General features: G+C 39.2%; 1 protein-coding gene across 3 annotated transcripts in view; it reads left to right on the forward strand.

Annotated features, from left to right (window-relative positions):
* Positions 1–15,218, forward strand: part of LOC126335001 (exostosin-3-like) — a 269,093-nt gene that overhangs the window by 246,342 nt on the left and 7,533 nt on the right. For all 3 annotated transcript variants that reach the window (XR_007564797.1, XM_049997825.1, XM_049997827.1), the window contains one exon: positions 9,280–9,387. Coding sequence is in view for 2 of the 3 variants with exons in the window: in XM_049997825.1 (XP_049853782.1) it covers positions 9,280–9,387 (108 nt within the window). In the remaining variant the exon portion in view is untranslated. The remainder of the gene's footprint in view (positions 1–9,279; positions 9,388–15,218) is intronic.

A 15,218-nucleotide genomic window follows, 5' to 3' on the forward strand; every position in this document is an offset into this window, starting at 1 on the left:
TTTAATTTTTAAATATTTTCAGACAGGATAACACACATGTAAATCACATCTACCAGAGTTTGTTGATGGTGATTTAAAGTTTGACGACTTTAAGGAAATATGTAGTAAATGTTGAAATGATCAATCTTGATTTTTTACAATAGACATGACTAGGAAACCAGATGAAGGTAAGTTCAGAGATAAATTACAACATTTCACAAACTTTAATCAAGAAGGTTAAATATAACATAGACGTTAAACAAGGAGGTTAAAGATAATGTAAGCATTAAACATAACATTGAACATAGACATAAATGATTAATTTGAACATTGAACAAGAAACATAAATAATTTCTTAATGTTTTTCATCTCTATGAAATAGTGGAGTCATGTAACAATTAAGAGAGGAATTTACGAAATGGAAAAAACAGTCAAGAACAGAATATGAGAAACATAAAGAAGATCAACCCATTATCGGTGCTATTGATCATGTTAAAGAAGGCATTGAAGCGTTATACATTCCTGGAAATTGAAATAAGAACACCATGAATTCATTGTCCCAGGAAGGGGAAACTTTATTGACACATTCCTGGGGTCAGATACATCACATGATCACACTGACAGAACCACAGGCACATAGACACAGGCAACAGAGCATGCACAATGTCGGCACTAGTACAGTGTATATCCACCTTTCGCAGCAACGCAGGCTGCTATTCTCCCATGGAGACGATCGTAGAGATGCTGGATGTAGTCCTGTGGAACGGCCTGTCATGCCATTTCCACCTGGCGCCTCAGTTGGACTAGCGTTCGTGCTGGACATTCAGACCGCGTGAGACGACGCTTCATCCAGTCCCAAACGTGCTCAATGGGGGACAGATCCGGAGATCTTTCTGGCCAGGGTAGTTGACTTACACCTTCTAGAGCACGTTGGGTGGCACGGGATACATGCGGACGTGCATTGTCCTGTTGGAACAGCAAGTTCCCTTGCCGGTCTACGGATGGTAGAACGATGGGTTCGATGACGGTTTGGATGTACCGTGCACTATTCAGTGTCCCCTCGACGATCACCAGAGGTGTACGGCCAGTGTAGGAGATCGCTCCCCACACCATGATGCCGAGTGTTGGCCCTGTGTGCCTCGGTCGTATGCAGTGCTGATTGTGGCGCTCACCTGCACGGCGCCAAACACGCATACGACCATCATTGGCACCAAGGCAGAAGCGACTCTCATCGCTGAAGACGACACGTCTCCATTCGTCCATCCATTCACGCATGTCGTGACACCACTGGAGGTGGGCTGCACGATGTTGGGGCGTGAGCGGAAGACGGCCTAACGGTGTGCGGGACCGTAGCCCAGCTTCATGGAGACGGTTGCGAATGGCACTCGCCGATACCCCAGGAGCAACAGTGTCCCTAATTTGCTGGGAAGTGGCGGTGCGGTCCCCTACGGTAGTGCGTAGGATCCTACAGTCTTGGCGTGCATCCGTGCGTCGCTGCGGTCCGGTCCCAGGTCGACGGGCACGTGCACCTTCCGCCGACCACTGGCGACAACATCGATGTACTGTGGAGACCTCACGCCGACGTGTTGAGCAATTCGGCGGTACGTCCACAAGGCCTCCCGCATGCCCACTATACGCCCTCGCTCAAAGTCCGTCAACTGCACATACGGTTCACGCCCACACTGTCGCGGCATGCTACCAGTGTTAAAGACTGCGATGGAGCTCCGTATGCCACGGCAAACTGGCTGACACTGACGGCGGCGGTGCACAAATGCTGCGCAGCTAGCGCCATTCGACGGCCAACACCGCGGTTCCTGGTGTGTCCGCTGTGCCGTGCGTGTGATCATTGCTTGTACAGCTCTCTCGCAGTGTCAGGAGCAAGTATGGTGGGTCTGACACACCGGTGTCAATGTGTTCTTTTTTCCATTTCCAGGAGTGTATGATAATGTGTTAAAAGCAATAGAAAAAAGTAGAGAAATTTAATAAGAAATGGTTCCTTATCACCATGAAGGAATTTATGGTATGTTTCCTATTCCATCAACACTGTCAGAGTCTTCATTCGGAAAAAGTGTATTTCATACTGAAAGTCCATCTCTGTAAAGATGAACACAACTTGAAGGAAAGACAAAAATATTAGGAAAAAACGAATAATAGAAAAGGATTTTACCTCTAACTACCAATATTGGTCCAACAATAAAGAATTGTACTTGTGATCACAATGATAAAGTTTAGGTTTAGGTTTCAGAAAAGATCCACACTATATTGGGGATTCTGAGGTTAAATTTAACGATGGTCACGTCTTAATAAATGAAAAACATTATAAAACAACCGATGATTTGATGAAACTCTTAGCTGAAAGTAATGTTGAAACTGAATATTACAAAGACAAATTAGACAACTACAATGACATTATTTTCCACAAATGCTATATTTCAAGATATTGATCCTTCTTCGAATAAATGACTATGACATCTTTTTACATATAATGACATGAATGATAAAGGTGTCAATCCACCTCAGTATCAATCATTTATAATCAATTAACATATTTCAGCAGTTTCATACCTAACTTCAGGAAGGGCTTTTGGAAGAAGCTCCATTTTTAAATGAGGGGCGCCTTGACTCAATAACTATACCGAACTGATCACAAATTATAACACTCTGCTCGCCCCCCCCCCCCCCCCCCCAACCTCCAAAAAACATTGTTTTCAAATCCATATATAATTCAAATTAGAGGCACATGGTTAGTTTGTGAGTCAGTTAGATCCATGATAAATCGTAATGATGCAGAACAATCATTTTACATTCACATCATAAGTTAAACTGTAAATATGGCTTAATGCTGAACATTTCAAAGGGTTTTCAATATACAGATTGTGTTATTAATTCTCAACTACTACCTTCTACACCTGACTATACTAGAAACTTGTCTACAGAACAATGGTGATTTTAGTATTATGTTTTCTGATGTTCCATTCAATTCCAACTGAGTCAAAGTTTATTGTTCTGAAATCCACAAATATGAAATATGATAAGGATGGAAGCGGGCGAAAACTGGAGCACGCAGGGCAGGAGAAAGTCATTAAAATAGCACAGTGTAAGGGACTGGACTATGGATAGAAATATCAGTATGATTTAACAGGTCTTCGAAAAATTTGGGGTGTCATTATATGTGTGCAAGATGTTGTGAAATGGGAAAAATGTAGTGTAGACTGAGGTTGCAATAGATTTCTGAAATTAACTAGCGTACATTGCGATCCAATTTGATGAGTGGTGATGGCAAATTAAAACTCATGGGAAGATTTCAAATGATGAAAATATCAGTGGTAGGTGAGAAATTTCGAATGGTAATACATTGACCAAATTACTAAGTAGCTGTTTACTGTTATGTATTACTGTACAAATATTGTTCCTCAACTCAATGCTATGACAAAGAACTGATAAAAATGGGACTGGTGATCCAGATGTGTGTAAGTACTTTTTCTCTGACACAAGGTGAAAATAGCCTAGTCACATGTGAGACTTCTCTTGGAGTGGTATAGATTGCCTGATTTGTTGTGTGTGGAAGTACCATTTGGTCGTCAGTTACATTTTGTACTGAATATTTGTTTAAAATCGAGCACTATAAATATTATTCTTTACGAATTTTCCATTTTTAATAATGAACGTTTTCCATCACAATCGCCACTCCTCAAGTAACTGTTACAGTGCCAAATTCAGTGTTTAACATTGAAATCGAGATAAGTGTTATCACTCCAAAGAACATAGGGAGGAAAATAATGGAATCAACGTTAAACCACATTCAACAAAACATTTTGTCAGGCCCTTCTCCAGCGAGCCCCACCTGTGAGTCACATTTTCATTTTCAGAACAATTGATCTTCATTTACACTAGAAACACAGCTATGCTGTGTATCATTAGTTTGCCTTAGGGCAGCTATTTGATTAAAGTGATGGATTTCAAATTCTCATCATCATATTAATGACAGAAATTATAACATTCAAATGCATTCTATTTGACTCTCAAAAATATATTGCTGTGGCTGTGTTTTGATGTGCTTGGATGTCTGCATTTGAGAGTGAATGTATAGTTACAGTAGAAGGAATGTGGTACATCAGGAAGTTCGTAAAATCTCTATGATATTACTGATGCCTATGAGTGACATGCCAACTAGCTACATATAAATACATACAAACATGTATTAAAACTTATTTTGCTGATCATGAATAAGACATTCGGTAATGATGTGTAACAATTGCTTTAACAAAAGTTTTCTGTAGACAAAATACTTTTTTTTACAATTACTACTCCATATCTAATAATTCATCTAATGTAGAAGGAGTTGTAATTCATAAATTCTTTTAATTTGTTTTTAAATTTTGGTTGGCTATCTGTCAGATTTTTAATGCTACTTGGCAAATGACCAAAGATTTTTGTGGCAGTGTAATTCACCTCTTTTTGTGTCAAAATCATATTTAACCCGGAATACTGAAGGTCATCCTTTCTTTTAGTGCTGTAGCTATGCACTTTGTTGTTATTTTTGAACTGGGGTTGGTAATTAATAATAAATTTCATAAGTGAATATATGTATTGCGAAGGTACTGTGAATATTCCGAGTTTCTTAAATAAAATTCTGAAAGGTATTCTTGGATGGGCTCCAGCTTTTATTCTGAATACACACTTATTGCAATGAATGCGTTTTCTCTTAATGATGAATTACCCCAGAATGTCCGCCTGCTTAACTGGGTGGTAACATGCTTGCCTCCCTTGCAATCAGGACTGGACTCGATTCCCGCCCAGGTTGGAGATTTTCTCTGCTCATGGACTGGGTGCTGTGTTGTCCTCATCATCATTTCATCCTCATCAGTAGTACACAAGTCGGCCAATGTGACTTCAACTGCAAGAAGACTTGCAATCAGCACCCTAACTTCCCTGGATGGGGCCTCCCAGGTAGCAGTGAGATATGCTCATTTCCATTTTCCACAAAATATGATGCCATATGAAAGCAGTGAATGGAAATAGGGATAGTAGGCTAATTTACTCGTATGTTTATCAATAAAATTTGCAATAACCCTAACAGAATAAGTACCTGAACCAATGTGATTCTTCCAATTCAATTTCTTATCAGTGCACACACCCAGAAATTTGTAATGTTCTGCCTTATCAAATGACTTCTATTCACAGTCTATATTCATCAATGGCTTTATGCTATTTACTGACAGAACTGTAATTACTGTGTTCCCTCAAAATTTAGTGAGAGTTCATTTGCAGAGAACCACTTAATTATCTTAAAGACATCATTTACAATTTCCTCAGCTGATTCTTGTTTTTGTGTGTCATTACTATACTTGTTTCATTAGCAAAAAGAATTATCTTTACATCTTCATTAATATAGAGTGGCAAGTAACTGATATAAATTAAGAACAATAATGAACCCTGTGAGACATCCTTCTTGGTACCTCCCCAGTTAGAGGACTCTTCTGTTTTCTTGCATACTTCTATACTGTTAATTTCAACCTTCTGCATTCTTCCAGTTAAAAATGAATTAAAGTGGCAGTTGACCTTAAATAACGAAAAGTGTGAGGTTATTCACATGAGTGCTAAAAGAAACGCCTTCAACTGTGGATACACGATAAATCAGTCTAATTTAAAAGCTGTAAATTGAACTAAATACCTAGGTATTACAATTACGAGCAATTTAAATTGGAAGGAACACAGAAAATATTGTGGGGAAGGCTAACCAAAGATTGCGTTTCATTGGCCGGACACTTAGAAGATGTAACAGACCCAGTAAGAAGACTGCCTACTCTACCCTTGTTCGTCCTCTTTTACAATACTGTTGCATGGTGTGGGATCTTTACCCGATAGGACTGACTGAATATATCGAAAAAGTTCAAAGAAAGGCAGCACGTTTTGTATTATCGCGAAATGTGGGAGAGACTCTCACAGAAATGATACAAGATTTGGAATTGACATCATTAAAAGGAAGACCTTTTTCGTTGCTACGGAAACTTCTAACGAAATTCCATTCACCAACTTTCTCCTCAGAAATCGAAAATATTTTGTTGACACCGACTTACATACGGAGGAACGATCACGAAGATAAAATAAGGGAAATCAGAGCTCGTACGGAAAGATATGTGTGTTCATTCTTCCTATGCACTATACGAAATTGGAATAATAGAGAATTGTGAAGGTGGCTCGATGAACACTCTGCCAGGCACTTAATTGTGATTTGCAGAGTATCCATGTAGATGTAGATGTAGAATCCCTTTGTGCACTGTCCCACTCATACCACAATACTTAAGCTTATCTAGAAGAGTTTTATGAATCACACAATATCCCAGTGGGTGATGTTCCATTATTCAATGCATTTAATATTTGATCAGTGAAAGCATATATAGCATTTTCTGTTGAACAGCCTCTCTGAAAACCAAATTTACATTTTGTTCGTACTTCAGTTTTACAGATATGTGATGCTACTCTTAAATATGTTACTTTTTCAGGGGTTTTGGATAAAGTTGTCAGAAGTAAGACTGAGTAATAGTTGTTAGCATCAGACCGACCCTCTGTCATATGCAGTGGTTTAACAATAAGGTGGTTCAGTCTATCTGGAAAAATTCCCTGTTTCAGTGAGCTGTACATATGTGGATGAGAATTCTACTTATTTGTTGCTAACAAACTTTTAGTGCTTGGTTACAAATGCCATCAATACCATGTGAGCTTTTACTTTTGAGTGAAATTCTTATTTTCCTTATTTCAGTAGGAGAGGTGGGTGGAACATCAGTTTCATGATATTGCATAAGTATTTTCTCTTCCGTCAACTGATTTGCATTTTTAATGAACAGCTGGATCCTATTTCCTCTACAACACTTAAAAATGATGGTTTAAAATGTTTCCTACCTCTAACTTCTTGTTACAAACGTTTCATTGAGCTTGATAGAAATACAGTCTTCCTGCACTCTCCATTGTCCTGTTCCACTTTTGGCAATATTCCAAATTGGTTTAATTTCATTATCAGATGTGTTAATTGCAGACATAATGCACATACTTTTGGACTTTTTGCTAACTTTTCTTATTAACTGAAGTCATTTTTATGTTTCTCCGTTTCTAGATCATTACACCTTCTAGCTATAAGATACGTTTCACTTTTCTGTTTATAATAAATTTTTATCCATATAGTAAGCCATGGCTTTTTAATTGGTTTCTTACAATTATATTTCATTGTTTTTGTAGGGAAACAAGTGTATTCACAAAGGTATCATAAAACAGATTACATATATTTATTAGCATGAGGCTCCTTGTACATCTCATCCCAGTCAAACTGTTGCAATCTTTCCCTAAAACTTTTAGTTGTTAAATTGTTAACTGAATGCACTGTTTTGGAGAACTGTTTACATTACTGTACAGAGCTAAGTCATACACTGTAACTAGCTGTGAATCATGATCAGACACACCTTTCTTAACAGCAAAAGTTAATATTTCATTATACTGATCTTTGTCTATAAAAACATTGTCTGTCAATGTGCCGCTTTCCTGTACCACCTGAGTAGGAAAATCAATAACTGACGTCAAATTGAAAGAACCAAGTAATACTACAAGGTCAGACTTTCTATCCGAAGTTTTATAAACTCTACATTGAAATCCCCACAAACGATAGTTGACTTCCCTCCGTCTGACAGTTAGTGCAACAAAGAGCCCAGGTTCTCAACAATAGCTGAAAATTTCTCAGTGGGGACCAATACAAGGTTACAACTGTAAAAGTACCATTCGTTTAAGCTCATAGGCACGTGCTTCTATATGTTGCTCCTCACAATTTTTATTTTTATTTTCAAACTTCCCACACTATGACAGAGTTTAATACACTTGGCAACTCCTCCTTTCTTCATACTGCCTCTACTTATATGTGCTGAAAACTTTTATCCACCTACATTTACCATTTCCACACCTGTCGCTGTATGATGTTTCCACAGGTGTAGTACATCTCTTCCACCCTCAGTTTCTAAATCTTCCAAACAAATAAAAAGCTCGTCTACTTTGTTTTTTAATCCTCTGATATTCTGATGAAATATACCATCATTTTTCACTGTGACTTTATGAGAGTCTTGTGACACACTGACATTATTTTTCACTGTACTGTTATGAGAATCTTGTGATATTTTAACATATCTAGTACCCGCCTTTCTGAGCTTCTAATTAGTTTTAATTTCAATGTTGGATGATTGGCCACTGATCTTAGCCTAAAAAGAAAGTACTTCCTTGAGTTTCAGTGCCCCCCTTAAAGATTTTGCTATCATCCCAGTCAACTTACCCTTCCCTTTCCTTTGCAATGCAGGCCATGTCTTGTGAGGTCCCACCTACTAATACCATCAACAGGAACCAAACCTATGACAGACAAAGCAGCCACCCAAAGCATCTGATGTAGCTCCATGTTGACTCTCCTGACAGACCTGTTCAGTTGGGGGCCATCATACCGCTTGAAAGCAGGAATCTATCCGACATCTGTATGGTTCGTTCAGGTGCTATTTTTACCAGGTAACACTCAATATTGTAGCGCTGATCCCTATCAATGCTGGTTGTCTACAATATTTTTACAAAATTTATCTAAACAATAAGAGGAATATCATATTAACTACAGATCACAAGAGTTACTAAAGTTATGTGGAACACTAATATACGTGTATATTATTAATATAGTAACGTCATGCACTTAAATCAACGTTAAAAATCCAAACTTACATAATCGAAAAATTAGACCTAAGATTGCGTATGCACGATTTGTACTTAATGCGTTTTCATAAGAAATAAAAGATAGAACTTAAAGCCTTTAATTCTCCGGTTAGATACGCAACTACTAAATATATGTGTAATGAAATCTACCTAAAGTCTTCACTTGATATTTAAGCAAGTCAGTAAACCTACGTCCAATGTATGTGGAAACTGGCCCTTAGGTTATGTCTTTGTTTTTTCGAGAAATACTTTGAAACTAATAAAACCTTTAATAGATAATATGAAGAAAACTCTGATTACCTTCCTTAAGGTGTAATTTTAACTTCACTCATAGTGATTATAGAATTTACTACTTATCTTCACGAGCTCAATATTCACAATATTCAACCGTGTACGATCTGCGCCAGGGCTGTGCGGTCTGCGCCAGGGCTGCCAACGGTTACCGCTAACCTATTGCCGTTTTCAATTTGTATTTGTTATTTCAACGCTGTAAATCCCATTTTATGAAATTAAAAAGAAATAATTTTATCTCATGTTTTATTTAGTTCTTTGTACCTTCATTTTTTTCAGGTGGGCTACCGCTGGGAAATTGGCAGCTGTCCTAAATGTACCGACTCACTTTCCAAGACCTCTTCTCACTACCGAGAGAGAAGTAAATGCATCAACTTTTTTACGGAGGTATTGTCCGCAATAGCTGAAAGTTCCTCACATATTTTTCCATGTGTTTTAAGTTTTGAGTTGAAAGGGTGTCTTCACTGAACAGCACAGCACAGTACAGTATCAGTAGAACCCAGAAAACAAATCAAAACTGCGAAGTAATCATGTATGAAGGGACTTCAAATAGCAGTTTGTGAATATCATCCCCCGCTGAGATCACTGTGCAACAAAAGAGGCGCAATGTCTGGAGGGAGTACATTTTCCGGATTTCCTGCACGCACAATTCAGTTGCAGTGCAGCTGAAAGACGTATCTCAGTGTGGGAGTGAAAATGGCGCAGCAACTAGAAGCATACTCCAAAGTTTAAGTACGCACGACGGTATGATTCTTATGGATAAAACATCCATATCGCAGACAGATTCACTGTCGGACTCTGGCGATGTATTCGCTATATGGATTGTTGGAAACATCCGTAGTCAACGGTGTCAACAAAATTTTTGCGCAACGCTGCACAGACGTGAGTGATGCTGATCAGGAAGGAAGGCTGTCTTCGGTGACCATCTGTAGTAATGTCTAAGCAACTGGAATGCCGAAAGAGCATCTCACGTGAAAAAAATCTTCCAACGATGAAGGGATTCACAGAGCATTTCTCAAATGCCTCGATGACCTAAAAGTAAATCTCTATCGCCGGGGTATTGAAAGATGTGTAAAATGTTCCATCCGTTGGTTACTGAGAGTCGGTGAGTGTGCTGAAAAACATTATCTTCTATCTCTGTCACTTTAAAGTGTACACCACGTACTGCGCCACCCTTTAGATACCACTTGCTCTTGCGCCCGAAAACCTCAAACCACACACACACACACACACTTGGTTGATATACTGTACGAACATCCTCTAACCGCTCTTCCATTCGTAGGTGAAAAGCAACGTCGCACAATGTAACTTACTCTTGTAATACCACAATAAGTTGTACTGACAAGAACTTGCGACCACTCAACGACGTAATCTGTGTGACTTGAAACAATCGTCTGTACTAACACGACGACGTCATGTAAGATTTGATATTCAGCCTCGTACGTTATAAATCACAGTATAGCTCGCTACCACGTCATTAATTACAAACGTATGCGCACAATTACACTTTTGTGGTGTAATTGGGTCAGTAGTAGCTATCTGCATATTAATTACAACAACACATCTAACTATCAGGTTTCACTAGGTTCGAAAGATTAACTACCACCAAAGCTAGTATCAGTTACCACAAAAATACTAAATGCGAGAGTCTACTTGGAGTAGGAATGACATAATTACTTAAACAGTAACGGAAACCTATAGCGAAGCTTACTCTGTGCTCTCTGAAAACACAACTAAACACGTTCGCTACAGTTTAGGTACCGGAAACGACAGCTTTCGTATGTAACTGATGAATAAATCACATAGATCCGTTGCCCTTTGTAGCTGCTCCTCTTTTATAGCTTCAACTAATACCCGTATACACAAGTGATCACTGTAAACGCTATAATTTTTTACGTAAATTTCAGAATACGTTCAAAAGCCAAAGATACAATTTAATGATGTTTGTCCTTCGTTGGCAATCAACGGTAACCTCTGTAAGTAGCTCCTTGTTAGAACAACGTTCTTGACGCTACTGAAATTCTGCCGTATTAAACTATTTCGTAAATCTCTAACTTTCAAAATTAAGTAGAATAACTCTTCCTTGATAACTAATGACTTTTCAATAAAATATAAACTTGATTTCCCTGTCTAAGTAAATATGTTGAAAGTTATTAACTGAAAAATACTATCCCTTCTCTTTAGCATTCGATTTCTTTGAACTTTGCTTTCACCAATAGGGCAGTCTTTTACTTTATTGGCCTTTGAATTTACTTTGTTACGGTAAGATTTATTCGAGGTCTTCGTCTGCTTTGAAATAAACTTTTGAATAATTTTCTTGTAATAATTTAGGGGTAAAGGACAAGTCGACTAGTGGCTTTTCCAGTTTTAAACGGTTAATTCTTTATTTTCTGCCATTAACTCTTTTACAGGTAAAAGTCAGCAGTTTACTTTTCGAGCGTTAGTTCTCTATTCAAAACCCCACTACGAGGAAATGTATTTAAAAATAATTTGATAAAAATCCTGAGAGCCCTCTTCGATAGAGAATTGACGTGTTTTCTAATAAATGGTTGTTGATTGGCTGTCTAGAGACGAGCGGAGAAGGTATCTGTTTCTCTATAAGCTCCCGATAGTTTCTCAATAAATAACTACTGCGTAGGACAACCGTTCTCTTTATTATAAATTACACATTCAGTGCTTCCAACGAGATTTCAGGAATTTATCATATTACGACACTCACGCCGAACTCACACCATCAATTCTAACAAAATATCTTTAAGTTACTATCCTCAGTGCTCGTGCACACTTATACAATCAAAATAATGCAATGCAATGCTACTACCCTTAGTAGGTGTTTTAATACTCAACCACAAAATAACTAAATGACTTCGGTGAACCCGTTTTTTCACATACACCATTCAACGGAAAATTTTCCAAAAGGATTGAAACACGGTTCGCCTGCAAAGGCGTGGCAATGGAGCAGCGTAACGCACCATAAATCGTAAACAGGAGAAACCAATCTCACACTTCAATAAACCGGAGCTTTCCCTATACCTAGCGAATCTACACTTTAACAAAATCTGTGAAATAATCAATTGCTACACAAGCCCATAATATTCTCAATATATCTTTCTAAACGACTTTGGACTGCTTTGACCGCACCTGAGTTCTGTCCCCACTGAAGAGTGATTCACGTATCGTACTTGTGAGCCGATCTGATCACACTCTTGAGATAATCCATCTCGAGGCTCACTACTCGAACAATATTTAGAAACTGAATTCAAATTCTAAAAGGATTAGCCAAGAACCCATTCTTTGCGAACAAACATATCACGCTAAATCTCTCTTTAACAATAGGTGTTTCCCTCTTATCAGTCACCGGCAAGGGTTTCGTGTGGCCGGCTGCATCGTAGTTGTTATCTTTGCCGCACGCCTCTGTTCGGCAGTCGGCTGTGCGTTGCAAACTTGCTGACTTCAAAGGACACGGCTCTTCTCGAACTACAGGCGTCACATATCTACAACATTTTAGCACAAAAATATGAGACAAAGCTACCAACTTCTTAACAAACTCTTCATTCACTCAAAATACTGCACTCGATAATAAGTTGAGGCGATATTAACAAGTGATGCGCTTTTTCGAGCTGAAGGCGTCAGTACTCAATCTATTAGTTAGTCTGCCATAATAATATGTAAATTATTTATTGAACTCCACTCCTATATTGCAGCGTAAAAATATAACTCTAAACAATACGTTTTGAATAATAAATAGAAAGATGGATAGATTTGGTCATTGTTTTAGATCTAGTGGTACATGATCTTTTCTGAAGAACTTACTCCGTGGAATAATACTGAAGGAAAAGAGTCACAGTACTAAGGAGGAGCTCAGCGACGTAAAAGAAAGTTGGCAGGCGTGTTTCTAGATCATAAAGGTGATGTCCAATCAAAGTGGCGCAAGGATCGCCTGTATGAGGATGCAAATCAGTTTTGCTTTAAATACACGTTGTAACGGTCGTGAGCTTTATTTAGCTTTAAGATTGAATGTGGTGACGTGTAGTTAGTCAAAAAGATGTCACTACGAATTTGAACGAGGTCATGTAGTAGGGCTACGAGAAGCTGGATGTTCCTTCTACGATACTGCAGAAAGATTTTGCAGGAATGCAGCCACTGTACATGATCGCTGCAGCGTTAATCACGGGAATTTACGTTCGCTAGAAGACAGGTCTCCGAGCAGCCACGTGGCATTACCAAGAGTGAAGACCATTTTGTTCGGCGTATAGTTGCGGCGCATCACACTGCATGTGCAGCAGTAATTTGAACAGCAGTTGGCACCAGTGTCACAGAGAACTGTTACAAATCGGAGCTGCGAGCCAGACGCCCTGTTCTACTGACCCTAAACCACCTCTATATGCAACGAAAGCCCACTGGGAGGGGGAGGGGGGTAAGGTGGAGATGTGTTGTGTTTTCTGATAGGAGCTGGTCCTGCCTCTGCTCCAGTGATGGCCGTGTGTTAGTTAGGAGGAGGAGGATAGTTGAGGGCCTGCAGCCAACCTGTCTGCATGCTAGACAATCAAGCTGCACTGGGAGTTACGGTCTATGGGTCCGATTTTGTATGGAAAAAAAAGCAGAAGCACTCTCGTGTTTATCCCATGTACCTTGACTACAAATTTGTAAGTCATTCTGGTAATTTGACCTGCTGCCATTCATGAACAGCATTTCAGAGAATGTTTTCTAACAGGATAACACTCTTCCACATAGCGCTGTTCAAACCCAGTGTGATCTGCAGTGTGTCGACATGCTGTATCGTCCTGCTCGATCATCATATCTGTCTCCAGTCGAGCACATATATGACATCATCGAACGAAAATTCCAGCATCATTCACAAACAGTGATAATCTCCCTGTATTGACCAACCAAGTGCAACAGGCATGGAACTCCGTCCCACAAACTGGTATCCGGTACCTGTAAGACACAATGCATGCATGTCTGCATGCCTGCATTCAACATTCTGGCGGCTACACCAGTTATCAAAGTACCAGCATTTCACGTTTGTAATTGTTTATCTCGCTTTTACATTTTACATTTCCCGCTTTTTACCAACAGTGTACGTTCAGGCAACCATATTCCACCTTGATATCCTGGTCTTACTTTAGGCTTTGGCCATAAATCGCTTACCCTTAGCCCGCCGTTTCTGTTTAAGTAAGGATGCTGCCAGGATGTGAATAACGTTGATATGGCTCGACAGTCACCAAATATGACCTTCTATTTAATTTTTATTTGAAGTTCCCTTCTGGACAGCCTGATTTATATTTGCCCTGGTTTCCTTAAATGAAGTGAAAAGTGGGACGATTTATCAAAAAGTATATAGCTCCTTACTTCCCTAGCCTCTTACAGTTGAGGTAGTTATTCGAACCGGACATCAACGGCGTGATGCCCTGTGTACAATTCCCACTTTTTCTCTAGTCCGATATTTATTAACGCAACTACCATGCTTAACTTGTCCTGTAGAAACACATACAAGATCGGCCAAAAGTCTCTACTTTCTGTAACCTGATTGAGTACAAAACAAACAACATGGACTCTGGTATAACGGAAGACTTTATTGAAGCTACAGGATTATTTGGAACATGTTTTCTCCAATTATTTTCCAGGTTTGTTGATGCATGTCGTCAGACGGGCTGGGAGCTTAAGAGTACTTGTTTACACAGCCGTTTATTAGTTTCGTCACCCAATGAGAGCCCGCCTTACCTGTGACAGCCCACTGCAGATCCTTAGAAAACATCTTCACAACAGACCATAATCAAACAAGGACAATGTCAGTGACGTAGATTCAACAGTAGTGCTCTCTGGTGTTTGAATCAATGTTAATGAAGTCCCATGCTTCTTGACAGAAGGTAGGAGAACGATGTCGGAGACCCTCACTGCCGTACTAGGCAATGATGAAGACGACACAACAACACCCAGTCATATCGGGGCAGGTGAAAATCCCTGACCCCACCGGGAATCGAACCCAGGACCCCGTGCTCAGGAAGTGAGACCGCTACCGCGAGACCACTAGCTGCAGACTTTTTTAATCAATATATATGTGAAAATTTTATAGTGATTCACCGTAATATATGAATTTGTAATTATCACAACCAAACAAGTTTATCTGAATTTTTTCAATCTGTTACGATGGGTAGAGGTTTTTGGCCTACCCTGCATACTTCTGTGTCCAAACACCTACGCTTAGTAGCGTCTGT

This window comes from Schistocerca gregaria, chromosome 2, assembly GCF_023897955.1.
Source record: "Schistocerca gregaria isolate iqSchGreg1 chromosome 2, iqSchGreg1.2, whole genome shotgun sequence".
NCBI lineage: Eukaryota > Metazoa > Arthropoda > Insecta > Orthoptera > Acrididae > Schistocerca > Schistocerca gregaria.